The sequence below is a fragment of the Schistocerca cancellata genome, chromosome 1, assembly GCF_023864275.1.
Source record: "Schistocerca cancellata isolate TAMUIC-IGC-003103 chromosome 1, iqSchCanc2.1, whole genome shotgun sequence".
Lineage (NCBI taxonomy): Eukaryota > Metazoa > Arthropoda > Insecta > Orthoptera > Acrididae > Schistocerca > Schistocerca cancellata.
Window position 1 is genome coordinate 173,146,970 of NC_064626.1, and position 22,524 is coordinate 173,169,493.

Here is a 22,524-nt window from a genome sequence, read left to right on the forward strand (position 1 = left end):
AAAAATTTTTCATAATTACAATAACAAAGATATCAAATGCACACACTTATTGATACAATGTTGGTCAACAGCTAAAATTTTTTTTTCACAGTCAATAAAGACAGTCCTGATCATTCATCATAAGAGTAAACCTGCACTTTGTTTGCTCAAAGTCTGAGCAGTAAAATACAATGCACACGGAAGTAGTGGATTTCCATGCAGTCTTGAAGAAGTAGTGTTGTCCTTCCAACAGAAAGACAGTGCTGACTCTTGACATGCTGACAGGTAATGCGCCACAATGGAGCAAACCCACAGCAGAGTCAGTCGAAGTTGATGAAGATTGGTAGGTAGGTCATCACAGTGCAGACCCACTGCAGTCCTGGTAGAGAGTATTGGTGGGCCACCAGAGGTGCAGACCCACTATAGTCCTTGTAGAAATTGTGATACTGGTGAGTCAGCAAAGGTGTAGACCCACTGTAGTCCTTGTAGAAATTGTGGTACTGGTGAGTCAGCAAAGGTGTAGACCCACTGTAGTCCTGGTAGAAATTGCCAGCAGCCATCTGCTGCGACTGTGCAGGTGCACAATTACCATCGAAGAATCTTGCAGAGAAGATAGCAAGTCCATAAACCATCACTTGTGCACGCACAAAGTTTTAGAAATTGTATTTAGAACCAGCAATGCTCTTATCCAGTCCCTTGCTGAATTATCAACACACGTGCAAACACTATCAGTCCCTATTTCTCACATATTGTCCATATACTATGACCAACAGAAATGTGTGCAGTGAGATTGAACTTACAAGTTACTTAATTTGATGAACTGCTGTCAATTACAATTTTATAACTTAAGAATACAATTACAAAGATACAAAATACATCATTAAAAACATAACAATACAGATAATATTTGTAGTGCAGGCTTTACAAAACAATAGAAATAAACATATACATCAGTGTTACAGGAATGATGACATGAGTACATACATAAAAGATCAGAATCACTTTTAAAAATTCAACTTCACACATGAGCATTAAAACAAAACAGAATAAATAAAGTCTAAGCATCTTTACAAAGAAAATAACAGAGTATTAGAAAAATTCTACAACATAGCTCTCATCAGCTAAACACATAAAGACAGGAAAAACACAAATACACACGGGTACCCAAACACATAGTGGGATAACACAAAAGGAAAGGACAGGGTTTGTTTTCAGTGTAACATTTGGTACTGCAGTCCACCCCACAACTTCATTCGATAGATCTTTCGTCTTATTTCAACATTTGTTTCCACCAAAAAAATCCTATCCAAGCATGCTTTCTGTATTTATATGTTCACATATTGCTTACCTCATCATTAATTTCCAAGAAAATCCTACCTATACCTCGTTCCTGTATTCTATTCATATTTCTTTCAAAATGATTATTTCTGATTGTACAACACTCATTTGGGCCCAAATCTTTTTTCATGTAACCTTGCAATGCATACTTTACCTATTCTCCATAGTCAGTTTCTTATATAGTCTACCCCCTCTTAAGCTAACTTAAATCTACTGAGCTCAGATATATATACCAAGGGACGAGGCAATGCAGCATCACAACAAATCAACACTAACAGAAATGACAAAAAATGCAAATTGGCAAAGCTAGCAGCATAAATTAGCAAAAGTCAAATTCAATAACACTATGCCTGGCAAACAGCAGCAACTTATACCTAAACATGACATAGCTCAAGCAGAAAAAATATTACAGTAAAAACAACAATGCAGACAAGGGAAATGCATATTCACATCTTAATGTCTATGTAATTAAAGTGGTCATCTTAATGTCTATGTAATTAAAGTGGTGCACCATAACAACTTATTGTAAAAAAAATATTACCATGTACTTGAAAAGAAAATTTTGTTTTACTGTTGCTAGTTCCTTCTTATTGTTCTTTCCTTTCCAAGTGCTCCTTTTTAAAGAATGTGGATCATAAAATAATTAATTAATAAATCTGTTGACAGAAAGAGTTCACATTAGCAAATGCATTTCATTTTATAAGAGCAATGCTGCAACACAGCTGGAAACCAGACATCAAATGAAATAAGCAACTACGAAAAGCAAAGCATAAAAATATCATTCAGTAGTCATGTGACATTTCATTTCATAAGTTAATTGCTCTCAACTCTCGTACAAAGACTCTTGTCATAATCAGGTGTGCAGATGTAAAAATATTTCTTGTCATTTTGTTAGGCATTTCAGTAAATATCATAAATTTTTAAGTAACGAGGGTGTCGCATTAGCGATGAAAGGCACATCCTAATGGCTTTCTTTTCTACCTGAGCGTCTGAAAATGCTTGTTCTCCAGGTGTCTGACACACCTGGGTGCCCACGTCACATTATGTGCAGGTGGTCACTTAACTTTCTTACGGAAATATTTACGACAGTAGTTTCCGCTACAGTGACAGTCTCATATAAAAACATTTCACAGGTCAAGAATTTTATTGACATAAACATACCTCAACAGCATAATACACATCGTCGTCGTAAAAATAACATCATAACACCTCAGTCAAATGTCAAAAACGTCGTAGCTTCCTGCAATAATTTCAAAACCTAAAGAAAATTCTCTGCTCATTTCAGTAGTGTCATCTACCTCAAACGTACTTTAAAAATTATGATCTCATACCAAAATACATCATTCAAAGCTCTCATAGTATCACAATGGTACCAAAAAAATATGAACAGTGCAAAAGGTACAGACAAAGTACAATTTCTTAAGTGTGAAGTAATCCAACTCTGTAATTGCGTAAACATGTGTCACTGACATAGTAAAAAGATGTTTGTTTCTCTGTTAAATGATCAGATAGCTGTGTAATTTATGTGTTTGAAACGTCCCCTTTGAACAATTTTACATGTGAAACGTCCACTTAGAACAATTATACAAGCCTGTGCTTAACCTGGCACACAATATTATTTAGCGCAACGCAATCTGACTTTCAATAACCCCTACAAAACAATGGCCCTGACTAACTTTAACCTATACCTTTTACAAATCACTTACCTCACAAAAATCTTCGCTACTCAAGCTACTGCAAAACAGCGAGCGCCACTACTGCCAGCTAAATAAAAGATTCAAACCACTGAAGGTACTAACTACTGATAGAGATAGTTAGCAAATGAAAGATATTAATAGAGAACAAACAATGTATTTACCTTAATATTCATAATTGACATTCAGTCTTACAGATTATCAAAACTCCGCCATCTCTCTCCCCACGTCCTCCACTGCTGGCGGCTCACCTCCAACTGCCCAACGCTATCTGCTGTTCACATCCAGCTATAGCAGTTCATGACAACAATGGCAGGCAACAATGCAAACTAGCCACATACTGCACACAGCACAGCCAGTGATTTTCATACAGAGAGCGCTACGTAACGTTGCCAATAAGAAAACATAAACATCAAACTTACATAAAGAAAACATAAACAGCCTACTTACACAATGAATTCACGGTGTTCTTATTTCAATTTCCAGGAGTGTACCTGTCGGATACGCCAGACTGGGAGTTATTGAAAGAACATAGGAATCCTTCTTGTGTGGCGGGGAAGGGGGTGCAGTGTCGTCAGTCCTCTCAATCAGGAATGCCCTAATTGCTGTCCTATTCTGCTGTTTATCTTCTAGCTGCATCAACCATCATGGATTATTTTACTTTCACAGTAACAGAATTCTTTACTTCGTCTACTTTGTGCTCCCTAATTTTCATTTTAAGTTTATGCCTCATCTCATTTCTATTACTGCTCATTGCTCTCAGCAAATCTTATCATTGATATCCTTTCACCCTGAATTTTAATCCCAGTCTTTAACCCTTCTTTTATTTCCGTCAGTGCTTCTTTGCTGTATATATCGGGCAGTAGGGACGAAAGACTACATTCCTGTCTGCAGCCGTTTTAACAGAACACTTCGTTCTTGGTTTTCCATTACTTTCAAAAAAAAGATGTTCAAATGTGTGTGAAATCCTAAAGGACCAAACTGCTGACGTCATCGGTCCCTAGTCTTACACACTACTTAAATGAAGTTAAACTTAATTATGCTAAGAACAAAACACACACACACACACACACACACACACACACGAGGGAGGGCAAGAACCTCCGGCGGGAGGGGCCGCGCAGTCCGTGACATGGGCCTCAAACCGCACGGCCACCCCGTACGGCCCTTCTTACTTTCCCGTCTTATGTATATGCCTATTTCGCACCCGTATCTCACTCCTTCACAGTGTCAAACGCATTTTACAGGTAAACAAATCCTATGGGCATGTCTTGATCTTCCTTCAGTCTTGCTTCCATTATCACGCGCAACGTCAGAACCCCCTCTCTAGTTCCTTTGTCTTTCCGAAAACCAAACTGATCGTCATCTTATGTATCCTCGATTTTATTTTCCATTCTCCTGTATGTTGTTCCTGTTAGAAACTTCGATGCATGAGCTGTTAAGTTTGCTGTGCGGTAGTTTTACACTAATTGCGTGTTTATCTTTGGGATTGTGTGATTGCAATTTTTCCAAAATACCGATGGTATGTCTCGTGTTTCAGAGATTCTACACACCAACTTGAATAGCGGCTTGGTTCCCACATCCTCCAATGATTTCAGAAATTTCGAAGCAATGTGTCCTATCTTTTCTGCCTTATTTGATCGCACATCTTCCAAAGATAGTCTGACACTAATACCGGATTCCCTACTTCTTCCACATCGACTTCCGTCCCTTCTTTCATCATCTCATCAGACAATTTCTTCCCGTCGTTTAGGGCTTCAGTGTACTCATTTACTCTCACCTATGCGATTGACAGTGGAATTCCCATTTCAGTCTTAATGTCGAAGCCGTTGCTTTTAGTTTCGTGAAGGTTGTTTTGATTTTTCTACATGCTAAGCCTATCTCTGCGACGACTATTTCTTTTTTTCTTGGAGTCATTTCATCGTGGCTTCCCCGCACCTCCTACATACACTCCTGGAAATGGAAAAAAGAACACATTGACACCGGTGTGTCAGACCCACCATACTTGCTCCGGACACTGCGAGAGGGCTGTACAAGCAATGATCACACGCACGGCACAGCGGACACACCAGGAACCGCGGTGTTGGCCGTCGAATGGCGCTAGCTGCGCAGCATTTGTACACCGCCGCCGTCAGTGTCAGCCAGTTTGCCGTGGCATACGGAGCTCCATCGCAGTCTTTAACACTGGTAGCATGCCGCGACAGCGTGGACGTGAACCGTATGTGCAGTTGACGGACTTTGAGCGAGGGCGTATAGTGGGCATGCGGGAGGCCGGGTGGACGTACCGCCGAATTGCTCAACACGTGGGGCGTGAGGTCTCCACAGTACATCGATGTTGTCGCCAGTGGTCGGCGGAAGGTGCACGTGCCCGTCGACCTGGGACCGGACCGCAGCGACGCACGGATGCACGCCAAGACCGTAGGATCCTACGCAGTGCCGTAGGGGACCGCACCGCCACTTCCCAGCAAATTAGGGACACTGTTGCTCCTGGGGTATCGGCGAGGACCATTCGCAACCGTCTCCATGAAGCTGGGCTACGGTACCGCACACCGTTAGGCCGTCTTCCGCTCACGCCCCAACATCGTGCAGCCCGCCTCCAGTGGTGTCGCGACAGGCGTGAATGGAGGGACGAATGGAGACGTGTCGTCTTCAGCGATGAGAGTCGCTTCTGCCTTGGTGCCAATGATGGTCGTAAGCGTGTTAGGCGCCGTGCAGGTGAGCGCCACAATCAGGACTGCATACGACCGAGGCACACAGGGCCAACACCCGGCATCGTGGTGTGGGGAGCGATCTCCTACACTGGCCGTACACCACTGGTGATCGTCGAGGGGACACTGAATAGTGCACGGTACATCCAAACCGTCATCGTACCCATCGTTCTACCATTCCTAGACCGGCAAGGGAACTTGCTGTTCCAACAGGACAATGCACGTCCGCATGTATCCCGTGCAACCCAACGTGCTCTAGAAGGTGTAAGTCAACTACCCTGGCCAGCAAGATCTCCGGATCTGTCCCCCATTGAGCATGTTTGGGACTGGATGAAGCGTCGTCTCACGCGGTCTGCACGCCCAGCACGAACGCTGGTCCAACTGAGGCGCCAGGTGGAAATGGCATGGCAAGCCGTTCCACAGGACTACATCCAGCATCTCTACGATCGTCTCCATGGGAGAATAGCAGCCTGCATTGCTGCGAAAGGTGGATATACACTGCACTAGTGCCGACATTGTGCATGCTCTGTTGCCTGTGTCTATGTGCCTGTGGTTCTGTCAGTGTGATCATGTGATGTATCTGACCCCAGGAATGTGTCAATAAAGTTTCCCCTTCCTGGGACAATGAATTCACGGTGTTCTTATTTCAATTTCCAGGAGTGTATTTCAATCCTATGGGACTTATACTTCTGTATTATTTTCTTTTCTGGCCGGCCGTGGTGGCCAAGCGGTTAAAAGCACTACAGTCTGGAACCGCGCGGCCGCTACGGTCGCAGTTTCGAATCCTGCCTCGGGCATGGATGTGTGTGATGTCCTTAGGTTAGTTAGGTTTAATTAGTTCTTAGTTCTAGGGGACTGATGACCTTAGAAGTTAAGTCCTATAGTGCTCGGAGCCATTTGAACCATTTTTTTGTCTTTTCTTGAACATTTTTGTACTTCTTTCTTAGGCCAATAAGATGAAAAATTTCTTCTCCTATCCAAGGTTTCCTCGCAGTTATCTTCGTTGTACGTACATTTTTTCTGCTTAGCTGCGGTAAGTATATTTTTGGAGATGTGTGTTCCTCTTCAGCTGAACTGCCTGCAGTAGAATTCATAATCGCAGTATCTGCAACCTTAGAGAACTCAAACGCATCTCACCATTCTTTAGTACTTCAATATCTCATTTCTTCCCACATTAATTTGCTCGGACTGTCTTAAGCTCTAGTATACTCTCCTTTACTGAATTGTGATCCGGGTCTGTATCTGCTCCTGGACACGCCTTAGAATCCAGTATCTCATTTCAGAATATTTCTCAGGCAATAATGTAATCTAGATGAAATATTCCTGTACTTCTGGGAATTTTCCTAGTATAGGTCATCCTCCTGTGATTTTTGAACAGTACGCTATATGATCAAAATTATCCGGACACCTGGCTGAAATGACTTACAAGTTCGTTGAGCTCTCCAATTCAATGTGATGTTGGCCCACTCTTAGCCTTTATGGCAGCTTCCACTCTCGCAGGCACACGTTCAATTACGTGATAGAAGATTTCTTGGGGAACGGCAGCCCATTCTTCGCGGAGTGCTGCACTGAGGAGAGGTATCGATGTCTGTCGGTGAGGCCTGACACGAAGTCGGCATTCCAAAACATCCCAAAGGTGTTCTATAGGATTCAGGTTAGGACTCTGTGTAGGCCAGTTCATTACGGGTATGTTATTGTCGTGTATCCACTCCTTCACAGGCAGTGCATTATGAACAGGTGCTCGATCGTATTCAAAAGTCGGAAGCAAGAAAGTGCTTAAAACTTCAATGTAGGCCTGTGCAAGCCCCCTCCATGGAAAACACGACCACACCATAACACCACCGCTTCCGAATTTTACTGTTGGCACTACACATGCTGGGGGATGACGTTCACCGGGCATTCGCCACACCAACAGCCAGCCATCGGATCACCACATTGTGTACGGTGATTCTTCACTCCACACAACGTTTTCCCGCTGTTCAATCGTCATATGTTTACGCTGCTTACACCAAGCGAGTAGTCGTTTGGCCTTAACGGCTTGATGTGTAGCTTATGAGCAGCCGCTCGACCATTTCTCACCTCCCGCCTAACTGTCACAGTACTTGCAATGGATCCTGATGCTGATTGGAATCCCTGTGTGATGGTCTGGATACATGTCTGCCTATTACACATTACGACCCTCTTCAACTGTCGGCAGTCTCTTTCAGTCAACAGACGAGGTCGGCCCGTTCGTTTTTGTGCTGTATGTGACCCTTCACGTTTCCACTTCACTATCACATCGGAAAGAGTGGACCTAGGGATATTTTGGAGTGTGGAAATCTCGCGTACAGACGTATGGCACAAGTGACACCCAGTCACCTGACCAAGTCCGTGAGTTCCGCGGAGCGCCCCATTCTGCTCTCTCACGATGTCTAACGACTACTGAGATCACTGATATGGAGTACCTGGCAGAAGGTGGCAGCACAATGTACCTAATATGAAAAACGTATGTTTTTGGGGGTGTCTGGACTAGTTGAATCTTTTTGCAGATTTCATTTAGTCCTTCTCCTCTCTCATTCTTGTTACGAAGCCCATATTCCTCTGTAACTCTGTCTTCTATTCCTAACCTTACCACCGCGTTCAGTCCTCCCGGATTATTAGACTTTCGTCACATCTCACGCACTGAAGCACTCGTTGTGTATCCTCGTATACTTTCCCTACTTATTCATCTTCTGCTTGTGACATTGGCACGTGCAGCTGGACAATTGTTTTTGGCGTTGTTTTGCTGTCGAGTCTAAAGAGAACAACCCAGTACAAAATTTTTAACAGTAATTCATTCTCTATGCTACATTTCTGTTGATAACGAAACCTAATCCCCTTATACCATTTCCAGCTGCTGTTGACATTACCGTACATTCATCGGACGAGAAATTCTTATGTTGTTGCAATATCATTTCACCAGTCGCCAATATATATGGACTGAGCGTACATTTTCAGGTTTTATCGCTTCCCTGCTACTTTTAAATTTCTGGCATTCCACGCTCCGACTAGTAAAAAATTTCCATTTCATTGGTTATTGAGTCTTTTTCTCGTAGTTACTTCCCGCTTGGAAGTCCCTTCCTGGAGACTGGAATAGAGGTTTATACGTAATCTCTTGCAAATCATCATGACTCTTTTTCAATTACAGGCCTCACATGTCTTGTGGATACACGTCATTTGTCTTTAATGGAGTGGTTTCCGTTGACTTCTGTATCCTTATGCCATTCATCATTGCTGATTATTCTGCCATTTAGGGACAGTTCCTACCAAGAACAAGAGCTTGCTCTGAAAATCGGTCTGCTTCCTCGACCGCTTTGATCAGGCCATTGACATATTGAGGGAGACTCCTTGTAGCGGGTGTCTCTGGTTACCATTAACGACGATTTTTATTCCGAATTTAATCTGAAGCTGGAATGAGATCCGGGACGTAGGACGATTTGATTATTAGTCAAGGAAGATTACCCTAGACGCCGGAGTTTACATACACTTTCTAAAGAAATCCCTTGGTGAAAAACTGGATAAAGTAACTACCTAATAAGAGCATAAAGTGTGAAGGAATCACGGTTCATCCCAAAGCGAACTCGTTCAAGAGATATACATGAGTTTGGGTTGCGCGGTGTCCTTTTACTGTAATGTTCCTATTTCTGTCATTTGATTTTAGTGTTCTCATTGCTGCAGCTCGTAAAGCTCTCTGGATGAACGCTAAGAGAAGAGAAGATTGTAAACCAACCACACATAGCAAAATATGTTCTCAGCATTTTCGAGAAGACGACATAGGCCGACATACAGCTTCGTTAGCCCGTATTAATGAAAATGTTGGATTACGAAAGCAGCCTTATCACATCATATACTTCACTTCTTGTTTATTAGAAACGTATAACAAAAAGAAAGTTACATTGACTAGGTGAAGTGCTTCGTATTACTGGATCAAATATTCGTTTAAGGTCAGAACACACATCTGATTATGCCTTCCTGCCGCACTGTAACATTTTCTGTTGGAAACAACTGTTGCGTGCACATGACAGAAATTAAAAACAAGAAGCAATCGTAAACAGAAGTCTACTAATTTTTTGGTGCATCGAACACGGCGGCGCCGACTCTAAAGAAAAATCCGTTGCCGCGTCTCCCTTCATTATACCCTACTGGCTAGTTTTGCGTCTTACTACTGCACCACCTTTCTCGGTGGAGGCGGAATAAAAGAATGCAAGAACATAATAGACGATGGAAAAGCTGATTAGAAAGTGAATAACTTCGAAAGCAATACCAAAGACATAAAGGAGAGAAAGAGAGAGAGAGAGAGAGAGAGAGAGAGAGAGAGAGAGAGAGAGAGTAGGAGTAATGGGAGTGAATATGAAGATTTGTTTTTCTGTTCGATATAAAAAAGTAATTTTTGTGTTGTTACCCTGAATACAGCAATTGTTTCTTCATCTTATACTTAAATTCGTGAATTTAGAAATCAAAAAAGGTTGCGTACTTCGGGAAATTTGTAAATCTACACAACATTTCTAGATTGCGATCAGGTCTAAAGGCAATTTTCATGTTTGACGGAGAAACTGAATAATTTTAATTTCACATCAAAAACCTATTTACTTTTATAATTCGACGTTCCCATGAATTCTGTGTTTTATATTCCCAAACAAATGAAATATAGGACCCTTACTGCGTCGAAAAAATTTGTAAATTTGTGATAAGTTCTATGGGTGCAAACAGCTAAGGTCATCGGTCCCTAGGTTTACACACTACTTAATCTAACTTAAAGTGACTTACGCTAAGGAGAACACACACACCCATGCCCCAGGGAGGATTCGAACCTCCGACGGGGGGAGCCTCGCGAACCGCGGCAAGGCACCTGAGACCGCACGGCTACCCCGCGCGGCTACTGCCTCGAAAACTAGAGCTCGTTGCGATGTAAATTATTTAGCCTTATTTGCTGCTCGTCATCTGCACCACGGTGGTTGTTGTGTACGCCTCTCTCTCTCTCTCTGTCAGGTAACAGGTGGGACTGCGCGACGGCCGACCTGACGTGGCTGCTGGGCGACGACGGAGCGATCGTCAAGGACCGCGACGCCATGCGCTGCGGAGACGCCAACTTCACGGAGCGGCCAGTCGTGCGAGTCATGTACTTCATCAAGGTAACGATGACGCCAGAAGCCAGAGAAGTTCCGTTCGTTTTTCATATTAGCTTTAAGATTACTTATAACTGACTGGAGAAGCATTGGAGATAAATTGAACAATGTAGTGCATTACCATGCGTTGCTTTCATCGACCAGAGGATTCGGCTCTCCAACCCATTTAGCATGTAATGTAAGGTTTAACGTGCAATTTGAATCACGGTGCTACGTCATTTCTTTTCTCGTAAATGAAACATTACCAAAAGCAACCGCACCTTCATAGGCAAAGGGAAAGAAATTTGAATATAGCTCGTAATAACACCAATTATTGTAATATTCTTCCTTGATCGCTTTTATTTACGTATAGCATACGTCCTCATAATCTCTGTGGCAATGAAGAGAACGACAGATAAGCAGTTTTACGCAAAGAATAGAATTCTGTATGACTTATTCTCGACATACTATCCGTTGGGACACCGACCAATACACTTTATAAATAATATAAGTTTTAGAGACAACTTGAGAAGCGAGCGTGACGACTGCATGCCAGGGGATGGTGTGAGGATGGTACTGCGTACCGAAGCCTGCGTCCATTAGCCAATATTAAAAAAGATTGCGACTGCAAACTAAAGCCTATATAATTTTCAATTCTATGCGTACACGAAATAAAAGAAGATGGTAGGCGCTATCTTGTCAAGTTTCTGTGTACGAGAATGCACCGTAGACTAATGCTAGCTTCTTTCTACAAGATGTCTTCTCATTTCTTCTTTTTATTCTCACCTCACGGGTTCTGACAGCAACGTAAGGCGAAACATAAAGTTTTGTGATGCTTAGGTGAGAAGCACGTTTGTGAGATTACCTGGCCATTTGCTAAGGCGACAGGGATTTGCAGCTCGTAAGACATCATTTATAATAGGAATTTTATAAAATGAGATTAGAATTGTATTAATACCTTGAGCTAATGACGGGCGATTATATATATATATATATATATATATATATACTTATGTACCATATAAGTATATTTTATAAAATCTTTGACAGGTACATTTGTCATATCTTTTATAAAAACTGAAACGAAGTCCTAGCTTTATATAAAAGATTTGCGAAAGCTCTTTGACAGGATAATTCGGAACTTACGGGATGTGAACATCTGAGAGGGCTGGGTCACCTTAGTGCAGCTGAAGACCACAAACGTGAAGGTTGTGCTGGCCTCTTAAGCAAGCTCGGGTGGAAACCTAACGAAACTTCAGCAAGGAAAGATACCAAGCATGAACTGGTCGCCAAAAAAATTTATCGCTAGGCCAACCGTGGGTTTTCAGAAACTTCAAACCATAATCCAATCGTCGCTCACTGACTCTCCCACACTCTGTCTGTGTTGTTCTGCTTATCAGAATGATACTGGATATTCAGTAAATTCGAACGTACCTAACTCGTTTGTCGCCTCATCAGGCAATATATAGAACACCAAAGTCAAAAGAGACATTAATTTTTAATTCAATCTGCAATTCAAGTCTCACGCAGTGCTCCTGAAGATAGTGACTGTCCTGGTATACTGCCACGAGTGTGAAGGTTTGAATGAGAGTGTTTTGGGCGGCGTTGCAGGCGATGCAGGAGAAGTGCCCCAGCAACTGCACGTGCTGGATGGGCTACGTGGCGCCCACCAAGGAGGGCTTCCTGCTGCCCATCATCACCGTCGACTGCAGCGGCCGCGGACTCACGCAGCTGCCCGAGGACGTCCCGGAGAACACCACCACCCTCATCCTCACCGGCAACAAGGTCAGTCCGAGCTCTCTTGCTATGCCAAACCCAAACCGCACGTTGGCACTTTCAAAACACTGTATAATGCAACGTCATTACAACTTCTACTTGGCATCACTTCTACTGGCACAGGATGTTTCTTCGCAGCCCCCTATAGTTAATCCATTTGTCATAATGGGATTATGCCCGCTAGACTTGTCACTATGCCAAAGAGCTGCTATTTAATGACTTGTCAATGTACGCTCGTGGGCCAAAATATTGTGACCACTGCACATCGCCAGACAGAATGCCACCGGAGGGCCCTGAGGGAATTATCTGATAAGGAATGTATATAAGCGAAGCGGAGACGAAATTAGTAAACCAATTGCATCTCTGAACAGTTTTAATAAACATTTTTTGAACAGCAATCAAATAATTTTTTAAAAAATTTCCTTTTTAAAATTCAGTCTTGATCGCACCACGTATGCTACAAGAACATAGGTGACCGGTTTCGCTCATATCACATGACCATCATCAGACTGTAATTTAATTTAGAAAGTTATAGAAACTTTACTAGACTGACAATAAAAAAAATGGTTCAAATGGCTCTGAGCACTATGGGACTTAACATTTATGGTCATCAGTCCCCTAGAACTTAGAACTACTTAAACCTAACTAACCTAAGGACATCACACGACACCCAGCCATCACGAGGCAGAGACTGACAATAAAATATGACAAAATGCTTATAAAGATAAAATACAATGAGAATTGTTATACCCATGGCATCCTTCGAAGATGGTAGGTGGAGCACTCTTCTCAGCTGCTGTGATGTCAACTAGTGCCAGCAACTGACGGTCATACGCTTAAATACGAAGATGCTCCGCCTACCTCTTCTCCCTCTACCTCACGTCAACCAGTGTAAAACGGATTCACATAATGGTCAAAACGTAAAACAACAAAGTACAATAATAATATAAAAATAGTTATGTATAAAATATCTCTTTACAACCGTGGAACTACATAAATATTGTATAAAATATCAATTAAAAGCTTTAAAATAACTGTACAGAAGTTGTATGATCAGTTGCCCTCTATGGGCTAAGGTGGTCAACGATGTTGTGAAGGTCTTTGGCATTGCGGCATCATATCGATATGTGAGTTGTAACTCGACTGCAAGTGTATGCCTATGCTAGATTCAGTCTGTCTGTCTTATATTAACTTTATTTGCCACTGGTGATACATGTAATAATGGAATGATCAGCTGCAGAGCGCTATGATATTACATACACTTTTTTAAATGTTAGAAGACTGATTTATTAAAAATGGAGTCATATTTCGTAATATTTCTAGTTGGAAGTTTAAGATTGTGATATAAATATTTAAGTACTGTTCTAAGGTGCATTTCTGCCATGCATACAACTGGGTCCTATGATTTTCTGAACAAAAGAGTTCATAGAATTTCGTCAAAGAGATCATAGAAATGTTTTTCACGAAAATCCAACTGTTCACTGAGAAGCATTGGCGGTTCATCTCTATAATGGGCATATATCTCGATCTCAAAGTCAAAAGCATAATAAAATCACAATCACAATAATACGGGAGACTGTCTTACAAGGCCATATCACTTGGACGAATAACAAATAAACTTCTTTAAACGGAACAAATTGAAATTTGAATATGACTAGGTAAATATACTCAGATAAAGCTTTACTTAAATAGTACAAATGTCCATACAATACCCATCAGAACTCTCACTACTTCCAATCAGCTGAGGAACAGATTAAGGGTAAGAACACAGATCTTTTAAGGCTTGGCTAGCCAATTTTCCTAAACAAAACTATATACAAATGATTAAAACAATTAAGGAGGTGCTTTAATTTTGACCAAACCAATCTTCAAATTCACTTACTCAGTTGAGTAATCAACAATAATCTTAGAATGATTACAACTAGAACATGACCATATGACAGTACCCCTACAATGAGGTTGCTTCAATATTGCGTGTGAATTAGCGATAGACACGAGCAGACCAAAGATTCAAATCAATACGAGAGATCCACGAGACAGGAAATGACATAGAAATGTACTCAACCTTGCACTGCAATCGAACTTCAGATGCTACAATTCTCCACCGGAAAGATGGAATCACGCAACAGTGACAACATAACCCAAGATGGAAAGGAGAGGACTGGACCTTAAATATCTCTCTGCCCCCGTGGTGCTCTGCTTCCAGTATGCTCGCATCGACCGCTGCCAATTATCTGTAACACAACACACATCAACGGCAGACTATGTTCTGAGGCATAAACTACACAATCTTATCTAGAAAACAGGTGATCAATACAACTGAATGGAAACAGTTAGCTTCGTGAGTTACTTGGCCAGTGCCAGCCCTTAAACTTTGATTAATAAGTTCGCTAAAAATCATGACCTAAAGTTAGGATGACAAGAATTATCTCGGCGCACATTTACACGCCAAACTACCAAATCAACTACAAGGTAGAATAGAGGACGTATCTCAGCGTGTCTTGAAACGCCAGAGCCCGACTTACTCACTACTCGTTGCACTTCTAGCTACGTCTTTAACCACGCTTCATGTCAGTTGGTTGGGTGTAGCCACACTTCCTCAACTGCCGTCAAGATAGTTAGTTACGACACCGAGGTAAGTGATAAACAACTAAAACAATTGCAAAGGATTTTTAGTACACTGGCATATTCAATTAAGCCGCACACAACCCACCGAAGCAACTCGGCGACTCCAATTCAATCGGCTGGCGTAGCTTATAACAAACTCGAAGGAGCTTGTCCTTCCGACCTCTAGCAAAACCATATCGCCATGGGCGGTGGATCTGCACTCCCGACTCAACACGCCGTGCCGGTTGGAGTGCCCGAGCGGTTCTAGGCGCTACAGTCTGGAGCCGCGCGACCGCTACGGTCGGAGGTTCGAATCCTGCCTCGGGCATGGATGTGTGTGTTGTCCTTAGGTTAGTTAGGTTTCATTAGTTCTAAGTTCTAGGGGACTGATGACCTCGGCAGTTAAGTCCCATAGTGCTCACAGGCATTTTAATCAACACGCCGTAGCCGCTGGCTACGCTCCTTCGTTGTCCGACTCGTCCTCTTGCCGTCCTGCCTACGTACGCAGTCCCACGTGACTCTCGCTCACCGCCGATCACGACACACCTCCCCAGCAGAGTGCACGCGCTCGCTGCCGTTAAATCCGCGCCACTCAAAGATCAAATTGACGACCGATGGAAACTGGCGCCAGAAACGCACCAGCTCAAAGTTCAACAAAGGAATTTTCCAAAAAAAAAAAAAAAAAAGCTAATTCTTTCCCATGATTCATCCATCTAAAATGAGAGCACGTATCAACACGTTACTGATCACGCCACGCCAAACATCGAAAAACCAACTTGGAAATTGGTTTCCACTAAAGTGTGTGGACTTTCTTACAACCATTTTTATTTTTATGATTATTACGTCTGTTTTTCATTCCAATCACTGCAGTGTAAACGAAGCTACATCAGTGAATAGTGTTAATGGAAGTACGTGAATATTGTCACTGGTTAAATAGCAATTTCGAGTCGTGTGGCATTGTCGCTGTTGCAAAGATTGCAGATCCGCTATATGTGAAACGGGTTCAAGTTTTCCGAATATAATGTTACCCTTGTATGTGTTGGTGGGACCGTGATACATGCAGAAAGTGATCGTGTGCTGCTAATAGGACTATGCTGAACCACTTAAACAGTGAGTTGTTGAACTACACTTTCAGAAGAAAAGCAGGAACTTGGAAGTACACGTGTTTGATGCAATGTTCTGAAAACTCTGGTAAAAAAACACTATATAATCAGGAATTCGACATGTCGGAAAGCACAGACTGTATTTTCTGAAAACCGCAGCATATACAGCACCATCGCAGAAGCTGTAAACATAAACGACATTTGCATATTCTTCATTATTGTAAATGTGTGGCATTTTAGTCAGTGCGTGCACAACCACAGTTAACCAGTGCGCTCAGTCCCTCATACTACTTCACTTACAACACACCGCTGACAACTGGGCTTTCAACAGGCTAGTTTAATGGCAGAAAGACATCCCGAGAGAAGAGGCTGAAAGCAACGAGGTAGGCTGTGCTAGAATAAGCCGTGAAAGAAATTGGGTGGATAAGACACGTACGAGCGATTGTCTAGCCCAAAAACAAATGTCATTACATGTGTTCTATCTCGGAAACGATTCGGAATAGAGATTATGTCTATATAAAGTTCTTCACTTCAAATGCGCGTTCCTGTCATATCCCTCAGTACTGGCCATTTCTCCTGGATGTGCAGATTTTTTAGTATTTAAAATGAACAGCCTGTGTTTGGGTACAGAGGCAGCAGTATTTCGGATGTACACTCATGCTCATAAATTATGGATAATGCTGATACATGGCGAAAGAACGCCCTGGTGGGCGGTTTGCGGGTTTAAATCACCTCGGGGTATGAGCATGCGATGCATTTGACCTGTGGTAGTCGCACGGTGGCGTTGGCAGCAGTCCACATACGCAGAGGTGTGTTGGTGCTTGTCAAGAGTACAGTGCAGCCAGTAAGTGTGTGTAGCGCGTAAGTGTGCAGACATTTTTCGACGTGCTAATGGTGACTGCGTGTTGAAAATGGCTCAAAGAACACACACTGACGACGTTATGAGGGCTAGAATACTAGGGCGACTGGAGGCTGGTCAAGCACAGAAGGTCGTAGCACAGGCCCTCCGTGTGCCACAAAGTGTGATCTCAAGATTATGGCAACGATTCCAGCAGACAGGAGGCGTGTCCAGGCGCTACAACATGGGACGTCCACAGTGGAAAACACCACAAGAAGACTGATATCTCACCATCAGTGCCCGCAGACACCCACGGAGGTAGCCTTGATCCGGACCTTTCTGCAGCGACTTACTGCAGCCACTGGAACAGTTGTCCCCAGACACACAGTCTACAGACGACGGAACAGACATGGTTTATTCGCCCGGAGACCTGCAAGGTGCATTCCACTGACCCCTGGTCTCAGGAGAGCCCGTAAAGTCTAATGTCAAGAACACAGGACATGGTCATTAGAACAGTGGTCCCAGATTTTCTTCACGGAGGAGTCCGGGTATAGTCTGAACAGTGATTCTCGCCGGGTTTTCATCTGGCGTGAACCAGGAACGGATACCAACCGCTTCTTGAAAGGGACCCGTATGGTCGTGGTTTGATGGTGTGGGGTGGGATTATGATTGGTGCGCGTACACCCCTGCATGCCTTTGACAGAGGAACTGTAACAAGTCAGGTGTATCGGGACGTCATTTTGCACCAGTATGTCCGCCTTTTCAGGGGTGCAGTGGGTTCCACCTTCCTCCTGATGAATGATAACGCACGGCTCCACCGAGCTGCCATCGTGGAGGAGCACCTTAGAAGATATCAGGCGAATGGAGTGGCTTGCCTGTTCTCCAGACCTAAACCCCATCGAGCACGTCTGCGATGGTCGACGTCTTCAAACCGCTAGGACACTTCAGGAGCTCCAACCGGCACTGGTGCAAGAATGGGATGCTATACCCCAGCAGGGTAGGTCTCTAGAAGAGTGTAGCGTTCCAAAGGATTGGAAAAGGGCACAGGTCATCCCCGTTTTCAAGAAGGGACGTCGAATAGATGTGCAGAACTATAGACCTATATCTCTAACGTCGATCAGTTGTAGAATTTTGGAACACGTATTATGTTCGAGTATAATGACTTTTCGGGAGACTAGAAATCTACTCTGTAGGAATCAGCATGTGTTTCGAAAAAGACGATCGTGTGAAACCCAGCTCGCGCTATTCGTCCACGAGACTCAGAGGGCCATAGACACGGGTTCACAGGTAGATGCCGTGTTTCTTGACTTCCGCAAGGCGTTCGATACAGTTCCCCACAGTCGTTTAATGAACAAAGTAAGAACATATGGGCTATCAGACCAATTGTGTGATTGGATTGAAGAGTTCCTAGATAACAGAACGCAGCATGTTATTCTCAATGGAGAGAAGTCTTCCGAAGTAAGAGTGATTTCAGGTGTGCCGCAGGGGAGTGTCGTAGGACCGCTGCTATTCACAATATACATAAATGACCTTGTGGATGACATCGGAAGTTCACTGAGGCTTTTTGCGGATGATGCTGTGGTATATCGAGAGGTTGTAACAATGGAAAATTGTAGTGAAATGCAGGAGGATCTGCAGCGAATTGACGCATGATGCAGGAAATGGCAATTGAATCTCAATGTAGACAAGTGTAATGTGCTGCCAATACATAGAAAGAAAGATCCCTTATCATTTAGCTACAATATAGGAGGACAGCAACTGAAAGCAGTTAATTCCATAAATTATCTGGGAGTACGCATTAGAAGTGATTTAAAATGGAATGATCATATAAAGTTGATCGTCGGTAAAGCAGATGCCAGACTGAGATTCATTGGAAGAATCCTAAGGAAATGCAATCGGAAAACAAAGGAAGTAGGTTACAGTACGCTTGTTCGCCCACTGCTTGAATACTGCTCATCGTTGTGGGATCCGTACCAGATGGGGTTGATAGAGGAGATAGAGAAGATCCAACGGAGAGCAGCGCGCTTCGTTACGGGATCATTTAGTAATCGCGAAAGCGTTACGGAGATGATAGATAAACTCCAGTGGAACACTCTGCAGGAGAGTCGCTCAGTAGCTCGGTACGCGCTTTTGTTGAAGTTTCGAAAGCATACCTTCACCGAGGAGTCAAGCAGTATATTGCTCCCTCCTACGTATATCTCACGAAGAGACCATGAGGATAAAACCAGAGAGATTAGAGCCCACACAGAGGCATACCGACAATCCTTCTTTCCACGAACAATACGAGACTGGAATAGAAGGGAGAACCGATAGAGGTACTCAAGATACTCTCCGCCACACACCGTCAGGTGGCTTGCGGAGTATTGATGTAGATGTAGCTGCTCCACCACCTGATCCAGAATATGCCGACCTGCTGTGCAGCCTGTGTACGTGTAAAACGTGATCATATCCGATATTGATGTCGGGGTGTTGGCCGGTGTGGTCGTGCGGTTCTAGGCGCTTCAGTCTGGAACCGCGTGACCGCTGCGGTGGCAGGTTCGAATCCTGCCTCGGGCATGGATGTGTGTGATGTCCGTAGGTTAGTTGTTTTAGTAGTTCTAAGTTCTAGGGAACTGATGACCACAGATGTTAAGTCCCATTTGAACCATTTTCTGATATCGGGGTACATGCGTAGGAAACAGTGGCGTTTTGTAGCACATGTGTTTCGGGACGGTTTTCTCAACTTATCACCAACGCCGTGGTCTTACAGATTGGTGTCGCGTGTGTTCCCTACGTGCCTATGCTATTAGCGCCAGTTTTGTGTAGTGCCACGTTGTGAGGCACCACATTCTGCGATTATCCTTGATGTATGAGCATGAGTGTAGTGCCGGTAGATGAAGCGGAGCGTGTGAGAGAACGCGTGCTGGCTGCCCGCAGATCCGCGACGTGTCGCGGCTGTCGCGCGGCCTGGGCCACTACCCGCGCGTGCTGGACGTGCAGCTGGACGACAACGAGGTGTCCTCGCTGGACGAGCTGGAGGGCTCCCGCTGGCTGTCCACCTTCCGCGCGTTCAGCGTGCGCGGCAACCGGCTCTCGCAGCTGCCCGCCTACGCCTTCGACGACGCGCTCGAGCACAACGGCAACGCACTGCGCCTCGCGCTCGGCCACAACCCCTGGCTCTGCGACTGCCACGTCACGCCTCCGTTCCAGGTACGTTCCGACCCGCCCCTCTCGAGTCTCGGAAACAGTGGACACATTGATGCCACCCGCATGATTGAAGTCTGCAAACTGCAGGGTCTAAATAGGATGTAGCAGCGTAGGCACGTACCCAGGCTGCCGCTCCCGTCGTGGAGCACTTTTGTGACAGGTGAAGAAGCCGGCCGGAGTGGCCGTGCTGTTCTAGGCGCTACAGTTTGGAACCGCGAGACCGCTACGGTCGCAGGTTCGAATCCTGCCTCGGGCATGGACGTGTGTGATGTCCTCAGGTTAGTTAGGATTAATTCGTTTTAAGTTCTAGGCGACTGATGACCGTAGAAGTTAAGTCGCGTAGTGCTCAGAGCCATTTGAACAGGTGAAGAAGATGAGGAAAGGGGAAAAGGGAGGGCAAAATATAAGAGGTGTAACAAAAGATTGCAGCAATCTTCGAGGAGCCTGTTAAAACTGACTTAAGTAACAAATTGATGGTACCAGCCGTTGTCCGCAAAGGTTAGTCGACGACGCTACGGAGCGGCCAAGGTACAGTGCAGTACATGCAACTAGGCCACCCCATCAGCAGAAAATACAGGGTGTTTATAAATGAATATCGGGGTTTTAAAGCTTTATGATACATTTTTTATATTATACTTACAGTTATAAATGATATGTCAAATGAAAGAGCAACTCAAACACTTTTGTTGGGACCAGTATGCATGGGCAACGCGCAATGTTTCTGCTGCAATCCGCCAGACAGCGGTAGTAGCGAAGATGGCGATTAGTGAACAGAAAGGGTTTTCTGTTTTGCAGTTTGCAAAGACCGATTCTGTAGTTACTGTGCAACGTGCGTTCCGGCTGAAGTTCGGTTGTGATCCTCCAAGCCGGCCGCTGTGGCCGAGCGGTTGTAGGCACCTTCGTCCGGAACCGCGCGACTGCTACGGTCGCAGGTTCGAATCCTGCCTCGGGCATGGATCTGTGTGTGACGTCCTTAGGTTAGTTAGGTTTAAGTAGTTCTAAGTTCTAGGGGACTGATGACCTCAGATGTTAAGTCTCATAGTGCTCAGAGCCATTTGAACCATTTTTTTGATCCTCCAAGTGATAACAACAATCGTAGATGGTATCATCAATTTGAAGATAACCAGCTGCCTTCGTAAAGGGAAGAGCACAGGACGACCAAGAGTTAGTGAAGAGACTGTTGAGCGAGTGAGAGAGTCGTTCACTCGTAGCCCAAAGAAATCAGTCCGGAAGGCTAGTCATGAATTACAAGTTCCCGTGTCCATTGTTGGGAAAGTTTTAAGAAAACGCTTACAACTACGTCCTTACCGTTTATAGTTATTACAGGCTCTAAAGCCGGCAGACCATGGATTATGTGCCAACTTCGCAAACGAAATGTTGTTTCATGACGATGAAGATTTTCTGGATTATGTTGTCTTCAGTGATGAACCGACCTTTCACCTTAGCGGATATGCGCATCTGGGGCTCAGAAAATCCTCACGAGGTGGTACAAATGCAACGAGATTCCCCTAAAGTGTTTTTGTGCCTTATCCTGGAGAAAAGTTTATGTTCCTTTCTTTTTTTGGTGAACCTACTGTAACTGGCACATCTTAGCTTGATACACTAGAGAAATGGCTCTTCCCTCAGTTGGAAGAAGATGCAGAGAACTTCATTTTCCAGCAAGATGGTGCGCCACCTCACTGGCGATTGGTTGAACTTCACTGTACCTACGCGCTGGATAGGCCGCAAGGGGACCAATGACAGGGCTTGCTTTGCGTGGCCTCCACGTTCACCCGACCTAACGCCATGCGATTTTTTCCTTTGGAGCTTCATCAAGGATAGCGTGTGCGTGCCTCCGCTACCAACAGATCTCCCTGAATTAAGAAACTGGATTGAAGCAGCTGTTGCTACAATCACTGAAGACACACTTATCAAAGTTTGGAAAGGCCTCGGTTGCAGACTTGATGTGTGCTGTGAGACAAATGGTGCTGACATTGAACATTTATAAGCTTCTTGGTAAAACTGTTTGAGTTGCTCTTTCATTTGACACATCATTTATAACTGTAAGTTTAATATTATAAATATTAAGCGTTAAAACCCCGATATTCATTTATAAACAACCTGTATATGTTACACTAACGGACTGCACTTACAACTTCTCCCAATGGACGTTAGATGGCATCGAACGCGTCC

General features: G+C 43.9%; 1 protein-coding gene across 1 annotated transcript in view; it reads left to right on the forward strand.

Moving 5' to 3' along the window:
- The window catches only part of LOC126155911 (protein singed wings 2), a 115,992-nt gene that overhangs the window by 71,067 nt on the left and 22,401 nt on the right, over nt 1–22,524 (forward strand). Inside the window, exons 4-6 of the mRNA XM_049916309.1 lie at nt 10,727–10,869; nt 12,454–12,627; nt 20,083–20,355. Of these exons, the coding sequence (XP_049772266.1) occupies nt 10,727–10,869; nt 12,454–12,627; nt 20,083–20,355 (590 nt within the window). The remainder of the gene's footprint in view (nt 1–10,726; nt 10,870–12,453; nt 12,628–20,082; nt 20,356–22,524) is intronic.